At 43.7% G+C, this 12,549-nt stretch overlaps 1 protein-coding gene across 5 annotated transcripts in view; it reads left to right on the forward strand.

Annotated features, from left to right (window-relative positions):
- srgap1a (SLIT-ROBO Rho GTPase activating protein 1a) overlaps positions 1–12,549 on the forward strand; it is a 78,914-nt gene that overhangs the window by 47,022 nt on the left and 19,343 nt on the right. For 4 of the 5 annotated variants that reach the window (XM_047340040.1, XM_047340042.1, XM_047340043.1 and 1 more), the window contains 7 exons: positions 1,489–1,710; positions 2,159–2,260; positions 7,329–7,526; positions 7,951–8,035; positions 9,147–9,174; positions 10,542–10,647; positions 12,408–12,468. In XM_047340040.1, coding sequence (XP_047195996.1) covers positions 1,489–1,710; positions 2,159–2,260; positions 7,329–7,526; positions 7,951–8,035; positions 9,147–9,174; positions 10,542–10,647; positions 12,408–12,468 — 802 coding nt within the window. Of the gene's footprint in view, positions 1–1,488; positions 1,711–2,158; positions 2,261–7,328; positions 7,527–7,950; positions 8,036–9,146; positions 9,175–10,541; positions 10,648–11,337; positions 11,372–12,407; positions 12,469–12,549 lie in introns of all 5 variants that reach the window. The other variant, XM_047340041.1, reaches the window with a different exon arrangement.

Below are 12,549 nucleotides of genomic sequence, written 5' to 3' on the forward strand. Positions count from 1 at the left end.
TTTTGGAGAAGACGGTTTCTAGTGGCTTTGTTTTCTCTCCAGTTGAGGTAGATTTTATTTTGTTTCTTCTGCTCTCCTCATGTTGAAGACTCTTTACTATTCAGGGCGGTTTTAATTCCACCTTAGGAAGAGATTTGAAATAATAATCAGAGGAGTGATGGATGACTTCAGAAGCTGGGCCTGACACAAAAGAGATGTCAGGACCCCAGACTGGGAGGATGGAAATTAAAGTGCAGGACAGAATTAAAGCAGCGTATTAACTTTTGTAATGAATAAACTTTTCTTTTCGGAGTCATTATTGAAATCCAAGATATTGTATCCAGTTATACTATGTTATTCTGGCATTGTGTAGTTTCTCACCATCTTTGTAGTAGCTTGAATGGAGAGTGGGGGTGTCTCTGACCCTGAAACAACCCTTTTTTTTGCATTTATAGCTTCAATTCATCTCTTGATTCACCGCAGCACTCAGTGTCTCTCGACTCTGCCCTGCGAGCGTTTTTCTTTGTTTGCTGCCACACCGATAAACATGATTTATTTATTATATGGCTCACCTGCGTTGGTATTATTTTTATTAGAGAAATAAACTTTTAAAAATGCACCATCTTCTGTGGCGTTTCTTAGGAAACGGGATGAGGCCGAGTTTTGAGCAAGCACTTTGGGCTTTTATAGTCCAGACATGAGCAGAAGGAGAAGAGAAACGCAGCCTCTGTTCAGCGGCATGCTGTGTGCTGAAATTACCCCTGTCCCCGCTTTGCTTCACATCTCAACAGGGTGTGTGTTTGTGTGATTGTGTGTAGGATTCGCTCTGCGTGAGCTGCATGTGCAGCCTCACACACATTCGGTTATCGACGAAGGAGACTTTTATTATTCGGAAGCTGCACAAGTCGACCGGGGTTTGTGTGTGTAACTGTGTGAGTGTGTGTTTGTCTGTATTTGGGGGGGCCTGGGGCGTGCGTGTCTTCTTTTCATTCTTCTGTGATATTACGGTTTTTGTTAATCCGAACAACCCTTTGTTTACATGTGGATCACACATTCTTCCTTTAAAGGAGACATGTTATGCTCATATTCAGGTTCATCATTTAAATTTGGGTCATGACTTGAAAATGTTTACGTGCTCTAATGTTCAGAAAACACATCCATTACTGCTGGTCCTCTGTTCAGCCTTTGTCTGACATGTCCTTTCCATTGAAGCCCAGTCTGCTCTGATTGGCCAGTTGACCCACTCTGTTGTTGTTGATCATCGGTTTCCAACATGTGGAGGAAATGTCGGCCTCTGCTCTCACTTTTCCTGGCTTTGTTAGGGGGCGTCACAAAAAAGACATGATTACAACCTATGTAACACACACAAGGTTTTGTCAAACTATTACACGAGACAGCTTGAAAACTCTCCTCAGTTTCCCTACCTGTCAGTAGAGTGAGAGAAACATTTCAGAATTGAAACAATTAATTAAGTCAATTCTCCTCATCTCCCTGACCCTCTTCTTCCAGTGCTGTGACTTGGGTTACCACGCCAGTCTGAATCGAGCCCTGCGGACCTACCTGTCGGCCGAATACAACCTCGAGACGTCGCGCCACGAGGGCCTTGACATCATCGAAAATGCCGTTGAAAGCCTGGACCCACGAAGCGACCGACAGAGGTTCATGGAGATGTACCCGTCGGCTTTCTGCCCACCGACAAAGTTCGAGTTCCAGTCGCACATGGGAGACGAGGTGCGTAATCTGTTCAACAATGGCAGTTGTGATAATGATTATATCTTTTAATTGTGTTTGTATCCATGTTTGTATCGAAATCTTATGTGTTGCAAGTACAGGGAGGGAATAAGTGAATTTGGAGTTGATTAAAAAAAGTCTCTGACTTAATGAGATCTGAGTTTCAGTGGCTTAAGTGCAGCTTTTTACTGCATCTGTTCTGCTGGATCAGGATTTATGGGGCGCTGAAATTGAAAAATAATGTGTTATTCCTCCCCTGTGTAGCTCAACATGTGCTAAGAGTTTTCCTGTTTGGCTGGCACCTCCAACGCTGATATCATGTCTGTTTACTCGCTGCAGAAATCCCTGTGGTTTGCTCTGCAATTGAAGAAGAATTTCGATGCTTGTTTGTGTCCTGGTAAAGTAGGTTTTGTTTTCTGATCAGCGTTCTCGTATTTTCCTTTCTCAGGTGTGTCAGGTCTCGGTGCAGCCTCCGGTGAATGGAGAGCTCATCCTGAGGTTCCAGCAGCTGCAGTCCCGTCTGGCTACTCTGAAGATTGAAAACGAAGAGGTAGAATAATGCAAAAATGCTAAATCAACCTACTATACAGGCACCTGCGGCACAAGGGGGTTGTAGACATATCAAACATGTCAAACGTCTTCGGTTCTGTTGCCTTCCAGAGGTGCAGGAGTTGCATAACGCTGCTGTTTGTTGGTTTTGCAAGACGCTCACATTTGCAACGAAAGAAAAAGTTAACTTTAGCCAGAAGTCAGTCAAGGTGAGACCGAGATCTCTGTGGAATCAAAGTTTTTGCGGCGTGTGCACACATCACTCACAAACACACAGACACACACACACAGTCTGTGTTTTCGTCTCTCTCATGCCCTGCAGGTAGCCATCAAACCCTCTGTGTGAATCCACCGTTTTTGCTCCCACCGGTAGAATTCACCGTCTTGCTTTTATTTGCACAAACCTGTCCTGTGCCGCTCGGTTTCTGACACTGGAGCTGCATCTGCGACTCTATTATCTCGATGTGTCTCCAGCATTAAGTCCAATATAAAAGAAGAGCAGCCACTAATTCACAGAGTGTAATCACGTCCCTGAGACTTGCTTTTGTATCACGTCTGACCTGCTTCCCCTCTACGAGCTCGCGCCGCCGCCTGTCTTTATGCTCCCTGTTTCCCTCGCTCTCTCCACATCAGTGCACTTTCTGTCTTTTATTCCCCCACAAAGACACACAGGGGCATGTCAATCAAACTCCCCTGACTTCAGGTTCCTTTTGATTATATTGTTGCACCTTGTGAAATTGGCTGAAAATACATCTACAGGGATGAACGATGATGGATAGGAGAGCAGTGTTATTGAGTTCATGTCAGTGTGCTATGATAGATTGACAGATCTGAGTATTGTTCCAGCAATTGTGATAATAGATTAGGTGTTTTAAGTTTTGATTAATAATCCATAAAGTGTCAGTTCTGAACAGGGGAAGCTAAGTGTTGGTTTATTACTCCAGATCCCAGAATGCTGGTGTTAGTAAACACTAGTTGAGTAGAAATGCAACAGAAGTACAAACTTACATTGTGATAAAATAGATAACGCGAATAGTTTTCCAGCATCGCACAGAGATTTCCCCCAGTGTTTAAAACCAATAAAAATACAGACATTTACCTTTTCTTTGTTTTATAGACACATGTTTGATAAAATGGTCACTGTCAGCTTCAGTGACGCGTACGTTATGTTTTCCCGCACCAAGTTAAGATGTATGCCTTGTTTCACCGGTTTCTTATCAATGCTTTGACTGTGAAGCAGCAGGAGCACTAACTCAATAAAGTCGTCGTTAAGGCGTTAAGAGAGTTAACAGTACGGCAGATAGAATTACAAACAATAACACTGGATTACATGGAGGGATCATTCCCTGGTAATCCCTTGTGCGTGAGTAGGCCACTACTAACCTACATGGAAATATCAGACTCAACCGCTAACAGAACAAAAGAGTTTCACTGTTATTAGTACAAAATGTATTAAATACATGCGGACCATAAATGAATGATATCAAGAACAGTTCAATTCAAAAGATTCTGATTTTAAATTGGTAAAATGCCAAATATTTACCCAATGAAAATGAATATATTCTGCCCTTACAGGATTAAGATGGATGGATGGATCCAAGACGAACAAGACATTTAAAAATAGTGTTTATTATTATATTAACCGAAAAATGATCAACCGATCAATAATTAAAATAATCAATAGTTGTAGCCCTATAATTATTTTTGTTGTCAGTGTGTTTTATGCTGTGTGTGCTGAACAGTGTGGGTCCTGTTTGTGTCATCACAATTCTTACCACCTGCAGTGTGTGTGTGTGTGTGCGTGTCTCTGTGCATGGGTACGTCCTTGTGTGTCTGAAGTGAATGTCCTGGTGGGTCAGGCCCGGACGAGGCTGCTGCCTTGTGTTGGGAGCACCAGATGGCCTCTCTTCCTGGGAACAGCGTGCCAGATACATCCTTGAAAAATGAACTCTCAAAAAGCGCTGCGATGACCTACAAGCACGACAGTCAAATGTACAACCGAGAGAAAAAAGGGGGTCTGTCTTTATTCGGCCAGGAAGCGCTGCAGGGCAGTGCTCAACAGAAGTGCAGCTGTTTCCTCAAAGCTCTTTGACTCCCGTGAAATGGGGAAAGAAAACATTGCTGAATAATTTACTCTGCAGCAGCGGTGGTGGTTGTGTTGTGACGTGGGGAGAAAGACTCTGGATCTTCCTCAAGTTGTCTGGGTGAACAGCCCTGCTGGGTGTTCCTGTACGATAAGTGACAATAGATTTATTTCAATTTAAAAAAGGTCTTAATGCTCAGTTAGTCAACGTGCTTCATCTCTATTTCAGATTTAATAATTTGGCCATTTAGATCTCATTTGCCTTCATATGAACCAGAGCTAACGCAGAATGATTGTCCTCCTCTGTCGTCTGTCGTCTTCTCACCAGACATGAACTGTTCTCAGGACATTTCACACTAAACTCAGGTGTGTTTGCAGGGAGTGATTGTTTGGCTTGTCTTTTTGAGATGTTGGGACAGATGTTTACTGATTTAGACAAGAGTTGAATTCTTTTGGATTTTACTGGTACAGAACCTATTCTACTCCCAGTGGATGATGGCTGAGCTCCTCACATCAGTGCTCTGTCAACACAGGACCCTAGAAAAATACCTGTGTTGCGATTTTTTTTATTTAAGACAAACCAACTTAACTAAATCCCTCGTCCCTTTCTTCAGGTTTATTGTGCAGCTGCAGTAACTAATGTCCACCATGTCTCTATAAAAGCTCTGTTGTAATTGAGCCCAACAGAGAACACTGGTAACTATTCTTCTGCTGAATAATGGATAAACTCAACAGCCTTTTCCCTGCAAGCGATTCTCTTGCCTGCACGACGACAGCTGGACCTCTTGCCTCCACACGGGCCACCTGAGATGAGGCGGCCTTGCTGAGGTCACTCATCAGATTCTCTGTGCGGCTGAAGCCATAAAACAATTTTATAAATCTGTCACATATGCACCGATACCTTCTAAGAGCCATAAACACACTGTGATGAGTAGAATTCTTCAGGTCTAGACATTGTCAACAGCTCCCTGAGCAGGAACAGCAAAGACTGCGTCATGTGTTTTTTTTACTTCATGGGATGGATCAAGATGTAACTTTATCCACACTGAGTCCTCACCAAACTCGTGACGGAGCAGTCATCCATCACAGCAGCACATGAAAGTGATGGCGTCCACCTTCTGCTTTTCAGGTGGTTCTTCTTCCTCCTCGAAGACCAAATGAGTCACAGGTCACACGAGCTATAACCCACTGGCGTCCCAGTGTGTGTATACACCAGTGACTCCAGGAATCCAACCCGTTCTTTCATTAGCACTGAGGTCAGACTAACTTAATAACAGTGAAATGGGGTCACCACCTCCTGACCATTAAGAATCATTAGTAGAATTCCAGCTGCCTCTCACTCGGGGGGGGGGGCCCATTGACCCGTGGGGTCCCCATCGTTTAAAAGCCACACAATCGAGCTGCATTTTTCTCGTCCCACAATGTCTCTGGTGAATGCAGAGCTGGATTTTTCCAGAGAGGTTGTTGTTGCGGTTTTTCTGCAGAGTTTTCACATCCGTGATTCATCCTCACACTAGACAGTCGCTCAGCTCTTCCTCCTTTTCTGTTTGTCTGCTCTACCTTTTTTTTCCCTCTTTTAAATCCATTTCTCCTTTCCCAGCAAATATCCTCGGTCAACATGTCCCGATATTAAAATTATAACTTGGCAGTTAGTGAATTAATTTGAGGGATTAAACATCCGACAGAAGAATTGCTGTTGACCTGACTGCTCCCTGGTTTTAATCAGTTTGTCCTCATTCAACGTCCGTCAGCTTATTTGCAAAAAAGTTATTTGTGTTCATCACAACTGGGCCTTTTAAATAGTCTCTTTATTCTCGTATTAGAGGGAATTAATTTGTTGTTGTCCAAGAATTAAAACTGAAATGTCCTAAAAATGACTTTTATAACTTTATGATTTGTTCTTTTTTTCGTGAGTCACGAGTAGGTTCGCAGTTATTGTTTTGAGTGAAATGGCTCAGCAATTAGTTGATGGGTTGCAATAAAACTTTAATAATACAAACACTTCCATGAAATACATTTAGCTGAAAAGAACTTCACAGAGCCGGCAGTATCACTGTAGATGCTTAAATATTTAAAGAATTCACACTCTTCTGTCCAAGTGTTAATTTTTCTTATGAAAATGTTCAACCCCATTCTCAAGGAAATCTCAATCTTTGTCAAATTACAACTTAAATCTTATCACATCAGATCATTACACCCAACGGTCGACCTCCAGCTTTTACCATCACCTCTGTGTACTTCAGATCTTTTTTCATAGTTTATACAATTAGTTGGTAAAGTTTTATTATTTCTCACATATACTGGAATACAGCTCTGGCACTGGTTAAACATCTTTTTCTCCCAGTCGCAGGCCACACTCAGCCAAGTCTTGACATTTATAGGATCCAGGAGATGCACTGTTGTTGACACGGAAGAGGTGTTTAGAGAAATGAATCTTCACCGACACTGTTCACCTCTGGTTCCTCTGAGTGCCTGCAGATGGATCTCTGCATGGAGTCATGTACCGGGGCTGGTGAATTTTTAGGAAACCGCATCTCTTGGGATAGAGAGGGGGGGGTTATAAGCTATAGGCTGTGGTGATTACATCATGTTAGGCCCCTGTACACCCCTGGTATTAACATGTGGTTTTTGTCATCCGATCCTAAGTGGACAGCTCTGAGTGCGTGTCTCACCTGGTGTTAAAATGTGGCCCCACATGCGTCTCTTGTTTGGATCAGTCACTTTCCCGCCCGATAGGAAAATTAACAAATACATAATTTCTGCTCGCAAAGTTGCAATGCATGGTGGGAAGCGGCAAGAAGAAGAAATCTAAATAACACAGACGACGCAGAGCACCTCTACTTAGAGCTTTCCACTTGAGATCAGATCACACAAACCACATGTTCATACCAAGTGGGTACGGGGTCATAGTGAAGAGATGACATTTAGCTTTTGAGCAGCCAACGACGAACACTTTCTTATTGTCCCTCTTTCCTTCTGCTCTCAGATCAAGAAGACGTCCGAGGCCACGCTCACCACCATCCAGGACATGGTCACCATCGAGGACTACGACGTGTCCGAGTGTTTCCACCACAGCCGGTCCACCGAGTCGGTCAAGTCCGCCGTGTCTGAGACGTACCTGAGCAAACCGAGCATCGCCAAGAGGAGGGCCAACCAGCAGGAGACGGAGCAGTTCTACTTCATGGTGAGTGGATGTGTGAACATGTAGAGATGCTTTCTAAACTTGGATGTTTCAGAGGAGGTGAAGATGCCAATGTTTTATTTGCCAGGAATATGAGCTCAAAGCTTTTATCTGGACCTTAATGTGCTTAATCTCTGCATGCAAACTCTTTAGGACTTAAAACTCTGAATCTCATGCACCAGGCCGCCCCTTTGAAATCTTTGATCAGCTGTTCGAGGGGAAGCTCTCCCCGAAAATGTTCCTACTTTGTAAAACCATCCACTATCCTGTTCCAGTCTGGAGATGGACATGCTCCGATAAAGGCTTTAAAAAGATCCTCGGCGCGTCCTTTGCCCTTGGCCGCGTTATCGTAGATTGCCGTCTGAGGAGCGGGCGCTGTGGCTGGCACTCTCAGGGCCGCTGTGTCATTACTCTCAATTCTCCACAGAAATTCCGGGAGTTTCTGGAGGGCAGTAATCTCATCTCCAAGCTGCAGGCCAAACACGACTTGCTGAAGAGGACACTCGGGGAAGGTACGGCCACCGTCTCTCTTTTATTTACCAGCCTCTAAAAGCTCCCACTGTTCAGGTGGAGTTACTTACACTTCTCTAAATGTCACATTTACTGTTCTCTCAGTAGAAATCAGGACATTAAACCAAACCGTGTCCAAACAGACAACATGATAAATAATAAATTACACCATAATTAGTAGGTAAATGCAGGTTTTTTTTATGTGGATATTTTTGATCTGTGGACATTTTTCAATTAGTTTCTATTTTTTTAAATATGTATTCATTTCAACCTCTCTCTGTGGCAAACGTCCCACTGTTTTCCTGCTTTTTCCACTAGACCGAGCTCCTAGATGGTAATCTGGGTTTTAGCCAGAGCCGAGAGGGGATTGTGAACTTGTATTATCCGTCTTAGTGACTGATTCCCCCCCCCCAACTTAATGGGCCGCCACGTATTAACGGGGTGGCGGTCATTACGACGGCCTCTCCTTGTTCTACACTGGTGGGATCCCCTGTAGGCATCGGCTAATCTACCACCAACCCGAGGAGAATCTGTCAGTCATTGTTTTAACCGGCGGTCCCGGTGGTCTCTGTCAAACTGTCCGCAATAATTAGCGATGCGGCCGCGTGCTCGTGAGGAAGAGGAAAACCCTCGTGCTCCTCCCACACACTCCTTAATCATGCTGCTGTCAATGAGCCGAAGTACAGTGTGAGTCACGCAGACGGGTCAGATTCTGGTCACTGGAGCAGTCGCACAAACGGAAATACTCCCGTTTCCGCCAAAAACCAGTTGGAAGCTATTTTGTGCTCAGTCTCACTTGTAATGATGAGTGTGTCTGCAGGACGGCGTCAGTCGTAAACTGTACAACCGTGTGTCTGGGAGATGTTTGTTTGTGCTGTGATTGTAATGAAACTAAAATCTTCCATCTGTGTGTGTGTGTCTGTGTGTGTGCACGTATAGGTGTGTGTATGGGTTTTGTTTGTGCTGCTCAAGAGGCCCTGTGTTGCGGACAGATGGCAGCCTTCAAATGCTCCACTAGGCGTGTGCACAACGCACCGCAGGGACCTCAGAGACAGGTCCTGGCATGTCCACACATTTAACTTCCCCTCACATCTCTTCTCTTCTCACCCGCAGGCCACAGAGCTGACTACATGACCACAAGGTAAAGTGCACACTCGCACACAGACACACACACACTTAAAGGACCCACGTGCATATTTAGGTTTCACATCCAGTTTTCCCTCATCAGCCACAGGAGCGCTTGTGACATGTCGCAGCTCATCAAGGCGATGACACTTTGCCTCGGGACGTTCTGATGTGAACTCCATGAAAGCAGAGGCGTCCGTATAGTTAGACTCTGAAAACACAAACCGCATCGACTAGATGCGCTGGCCTCCATGTTTTAAAGCCCTGTTCAGTAGCATGAGGAGCAAGTTGGTGTTCTTCAGTCACTGAAGTGCTGTTTGTCAGGGTTTAAAGAAGTATATCAAACATCTTAAGATTTTGCAACTTTGAAAACACGTCATCATTCAGTGTGGAATCAACATTTATCTTTACGTACATTGCTTTTGTAAGGTATCTTGCACTTTTTTGAACACTATATTCACTTGTATTCGATATTACAAAAATAATTTAACTGTATTCTCTGTTCCTCTTGAGCAATGGAAACTAAACAGCTGCGGTGACGTCAGCAAAGAGGAGCAAAGTCATTTCACTTAACTTAATCTGAAATTTCTATTTTTTTTTTTTATATATAATCTTCATATATTTATAATTGAATCAATAATTTAAATAATTATATTAATGAATTATATAATTAATCTAGGTTGACGTTTTAATTGAATTTTGTTAAGAGGGTTATTTTTCACTATTTCTGATCATATTTATAGTAAAAATAACATTTAGAACCTTATTGTCAGTTCAATTAGTCTCCAAAACCCCCCCCCAAAAAAGTAACATTAGTTTAACATTAGGAGAACATTTACTTACTCCTCAGTGGGGTGATGGTGCACATAATAACACAGTGTTATTCGTCTTGCAAAGATTTCATCCTCGGTGTTGGTGCGATCAGATATTTAAAACATCCTCCGGCTTTGCCAGCTGAATGGTTTTGTCATTATAATTGTGCGGCAGAAGGAACTGAAGTCCTGGACTCATTTCATCTCAGTCCTACAGGTCAAGAGAAGCCACACTGCATTAAGTCTCACACACACACACACACACACACACTCACAGTCAAACTAAGAGAGGAGGTCTCCCACAGGGCCTGTCAGGAGGTGGGTGCTCCCGGCGGGGTCTGAGATTCCACCGGCATGTGATGTCTTATGTAGAAATAAAGGGTGTGATTATAAAGAAGAGAAGTAAATGAAAATACTCCTCCTGTCCATCATCTTCAGCCGGAGGGTTTTAGAGATTACTCGGCTTCAGCTGGTGTTTTTGAAGGACGTGGAGAATAATTTCTCAGATAGAACATCCTGAAAGAAGAACTGTTTTTCGTTTACTTGTTCTAATTCACTCTTTGTATTCTAGACATCCCAACGGGCTGCTCAAAACCCACACTGGCACCCGGCGGGCTCGACCCCGCTCCGTTTTTAATGTTAGGTTATTTAATGGCAATTTGGAGTCGTTTATCAAGGTACTGATTATCAGTCTGTCCGCCCGACGTCGCTCCTCCTCCTTTTCCATTTTCTGTCTCGCTCTGGCTTTCTGGCCATTTTGGTGGGTTCCCCCAAAGCATCTTAGCTTTGATTTATTCCTCCAACAACAACAAAAACTAAAACAACATATTTGTGCTAAGATGGCTTCTGGAAACCTTCCTCATGAGTCAGTGAGCTCTGGCAGTCTGTGTCTGAGATGTAGGGGGTGGCACTGACAGATTTTGGAGGGCTGCAGGAGGAGAGGAATGGCAGTTGGAGGGATAAATGTTTGTCTCCGTCAGCTCCCCCCTGACTCTGCTGCTGACCTGGCATCGCTGAGCCGCCCTGGCAGAGACGTTCTTTCCTCCTCCAGAGCGGGAGCAGGGGCCAGGGAAAGCAGCCGAGTCGATGGCAGTCAGGGAGCGGATGCTGCCGAGTTGTGGCTGCCTCCCTCCTCCTGCCTCTCCGCGGCCTCTCGCCGGAGGCCGAGCCCAGTCCTGTCCAGCTCTCACTGTTTTCTTTTGGGTCGGATGCCAGCACAGAGTGGAATGAGGGGTGCACTCTTCTTCAGTAAAAAGCTTTGGTGGGCAGCTGCTCTGGTCCTAATCTGGGTCTTGCTTTTCTCTCTCTCTCTCTTTCTGTTTCTCTCTCCCCCTCCGCCATCACTGGCTCTTGCGACATTTCTGTAGCCGTGGACGACGGAACTCACACGCTCGACATCAGGTAGACACCTTGAAGCGTCTTGGGGGGGCCCCATGCTGCTTGCCTGCGCTCACTTCCTTTATCTGTCCTGTCTTAACATCATTTTCCACTTCATGTTGTGTTTTCCTCACCAACTAAACAAACGTGTGTAGCCTGAGTCAGACTGAATTGAAGAAAACCTGGTTTAATCAAAATTCCAAAGATTTTTTATTTCACCCACATCTGAGCTTCAACCCTCACAGCTGTAGTCCAGTGATGGTTGACTTTGGCGTGGCCGCTGTGTTTTGGACCCCGAGGCCTGTGAACAGATCCACTGTAGAAGTCACTGCCTCAGGAGCAGCTGCCACTGAGGCAGGACAAGAGCACACTTCACATCTTAAGTGTGGAGACATATCAAGTGTGTAATTCTGTAGATAAGCTTTTGTTCATTTTAAACACAGGGTGAGCTTGAGTGCTGCTAAATATAAAAGTATACAGTATATATATATATATAAAATATAAGCATCGAACAACTTGTTTGAACACGTTAAAGCTTGTCAGTGATTTTTATATAATTTGCGATATTTCGTCGAATGGACTTGAACAATTAAAAAAAGCCAGTGAAGTCAACTCAGTCTGTCTCGGTCAGATTTCACCAATACAACCCTAACTTTGTATGTTACCCTACAAACTTCTCTGTCACTGTGTTTGCATGTTTATACCTCTAACATCACATTGACAAGTTGCTGCTTAGAGCCCGACCCCAACATTTACAGGCCTATACAACCGGCACACATTGGGTTATGACAGATATAATTTGTTTGCAGATATGCAAAAAGAAACTGTGAAAAAAGAAATGTCATGTTTAATATACAATAGTCTAATTTTATGCTTCTATTTATTCAATTTCTTATATTTGGATTTCATGGTATGTTCAGTAAATCTATAATAAAATCATATTTTTGCTATTGATATTAACTGTATATCCTTCGGGTCGGGCTCTAGCTCTTGTGCATGTAACTAAAGTCAAACTATACACGATCTGACATTGTGTGTTTTCTTATTTTTCCTTTTAAAGGACTCTGGACAGGCTATTCCTCGTGTGGTGGAGAGCTGCATCCGCTGCATAAATTTATATGGTGAGTGTGTTATTGTTCAGTGTATTGTACGGATGTTTACATTTTTTATTTGTTGAATTCCTTATACAAACCAACCAACCT

Source organism: Hippoglossus stenolepis, chromosome 5 (assembly GCF_022539355.2).
Source record: "Hippoglossus stenolepis isolate QCI-W04-F060 chromosome 5, HSTE1.2, whole genome shotgun sequence".
Classification (NCBI taxonomy): Eukaryota; Metazoa; Chordata; class Actinopteri; order Pleuronectiformes; family Pleuronectidae; genus Hippoglossus; species Hippoglossus stenolepis.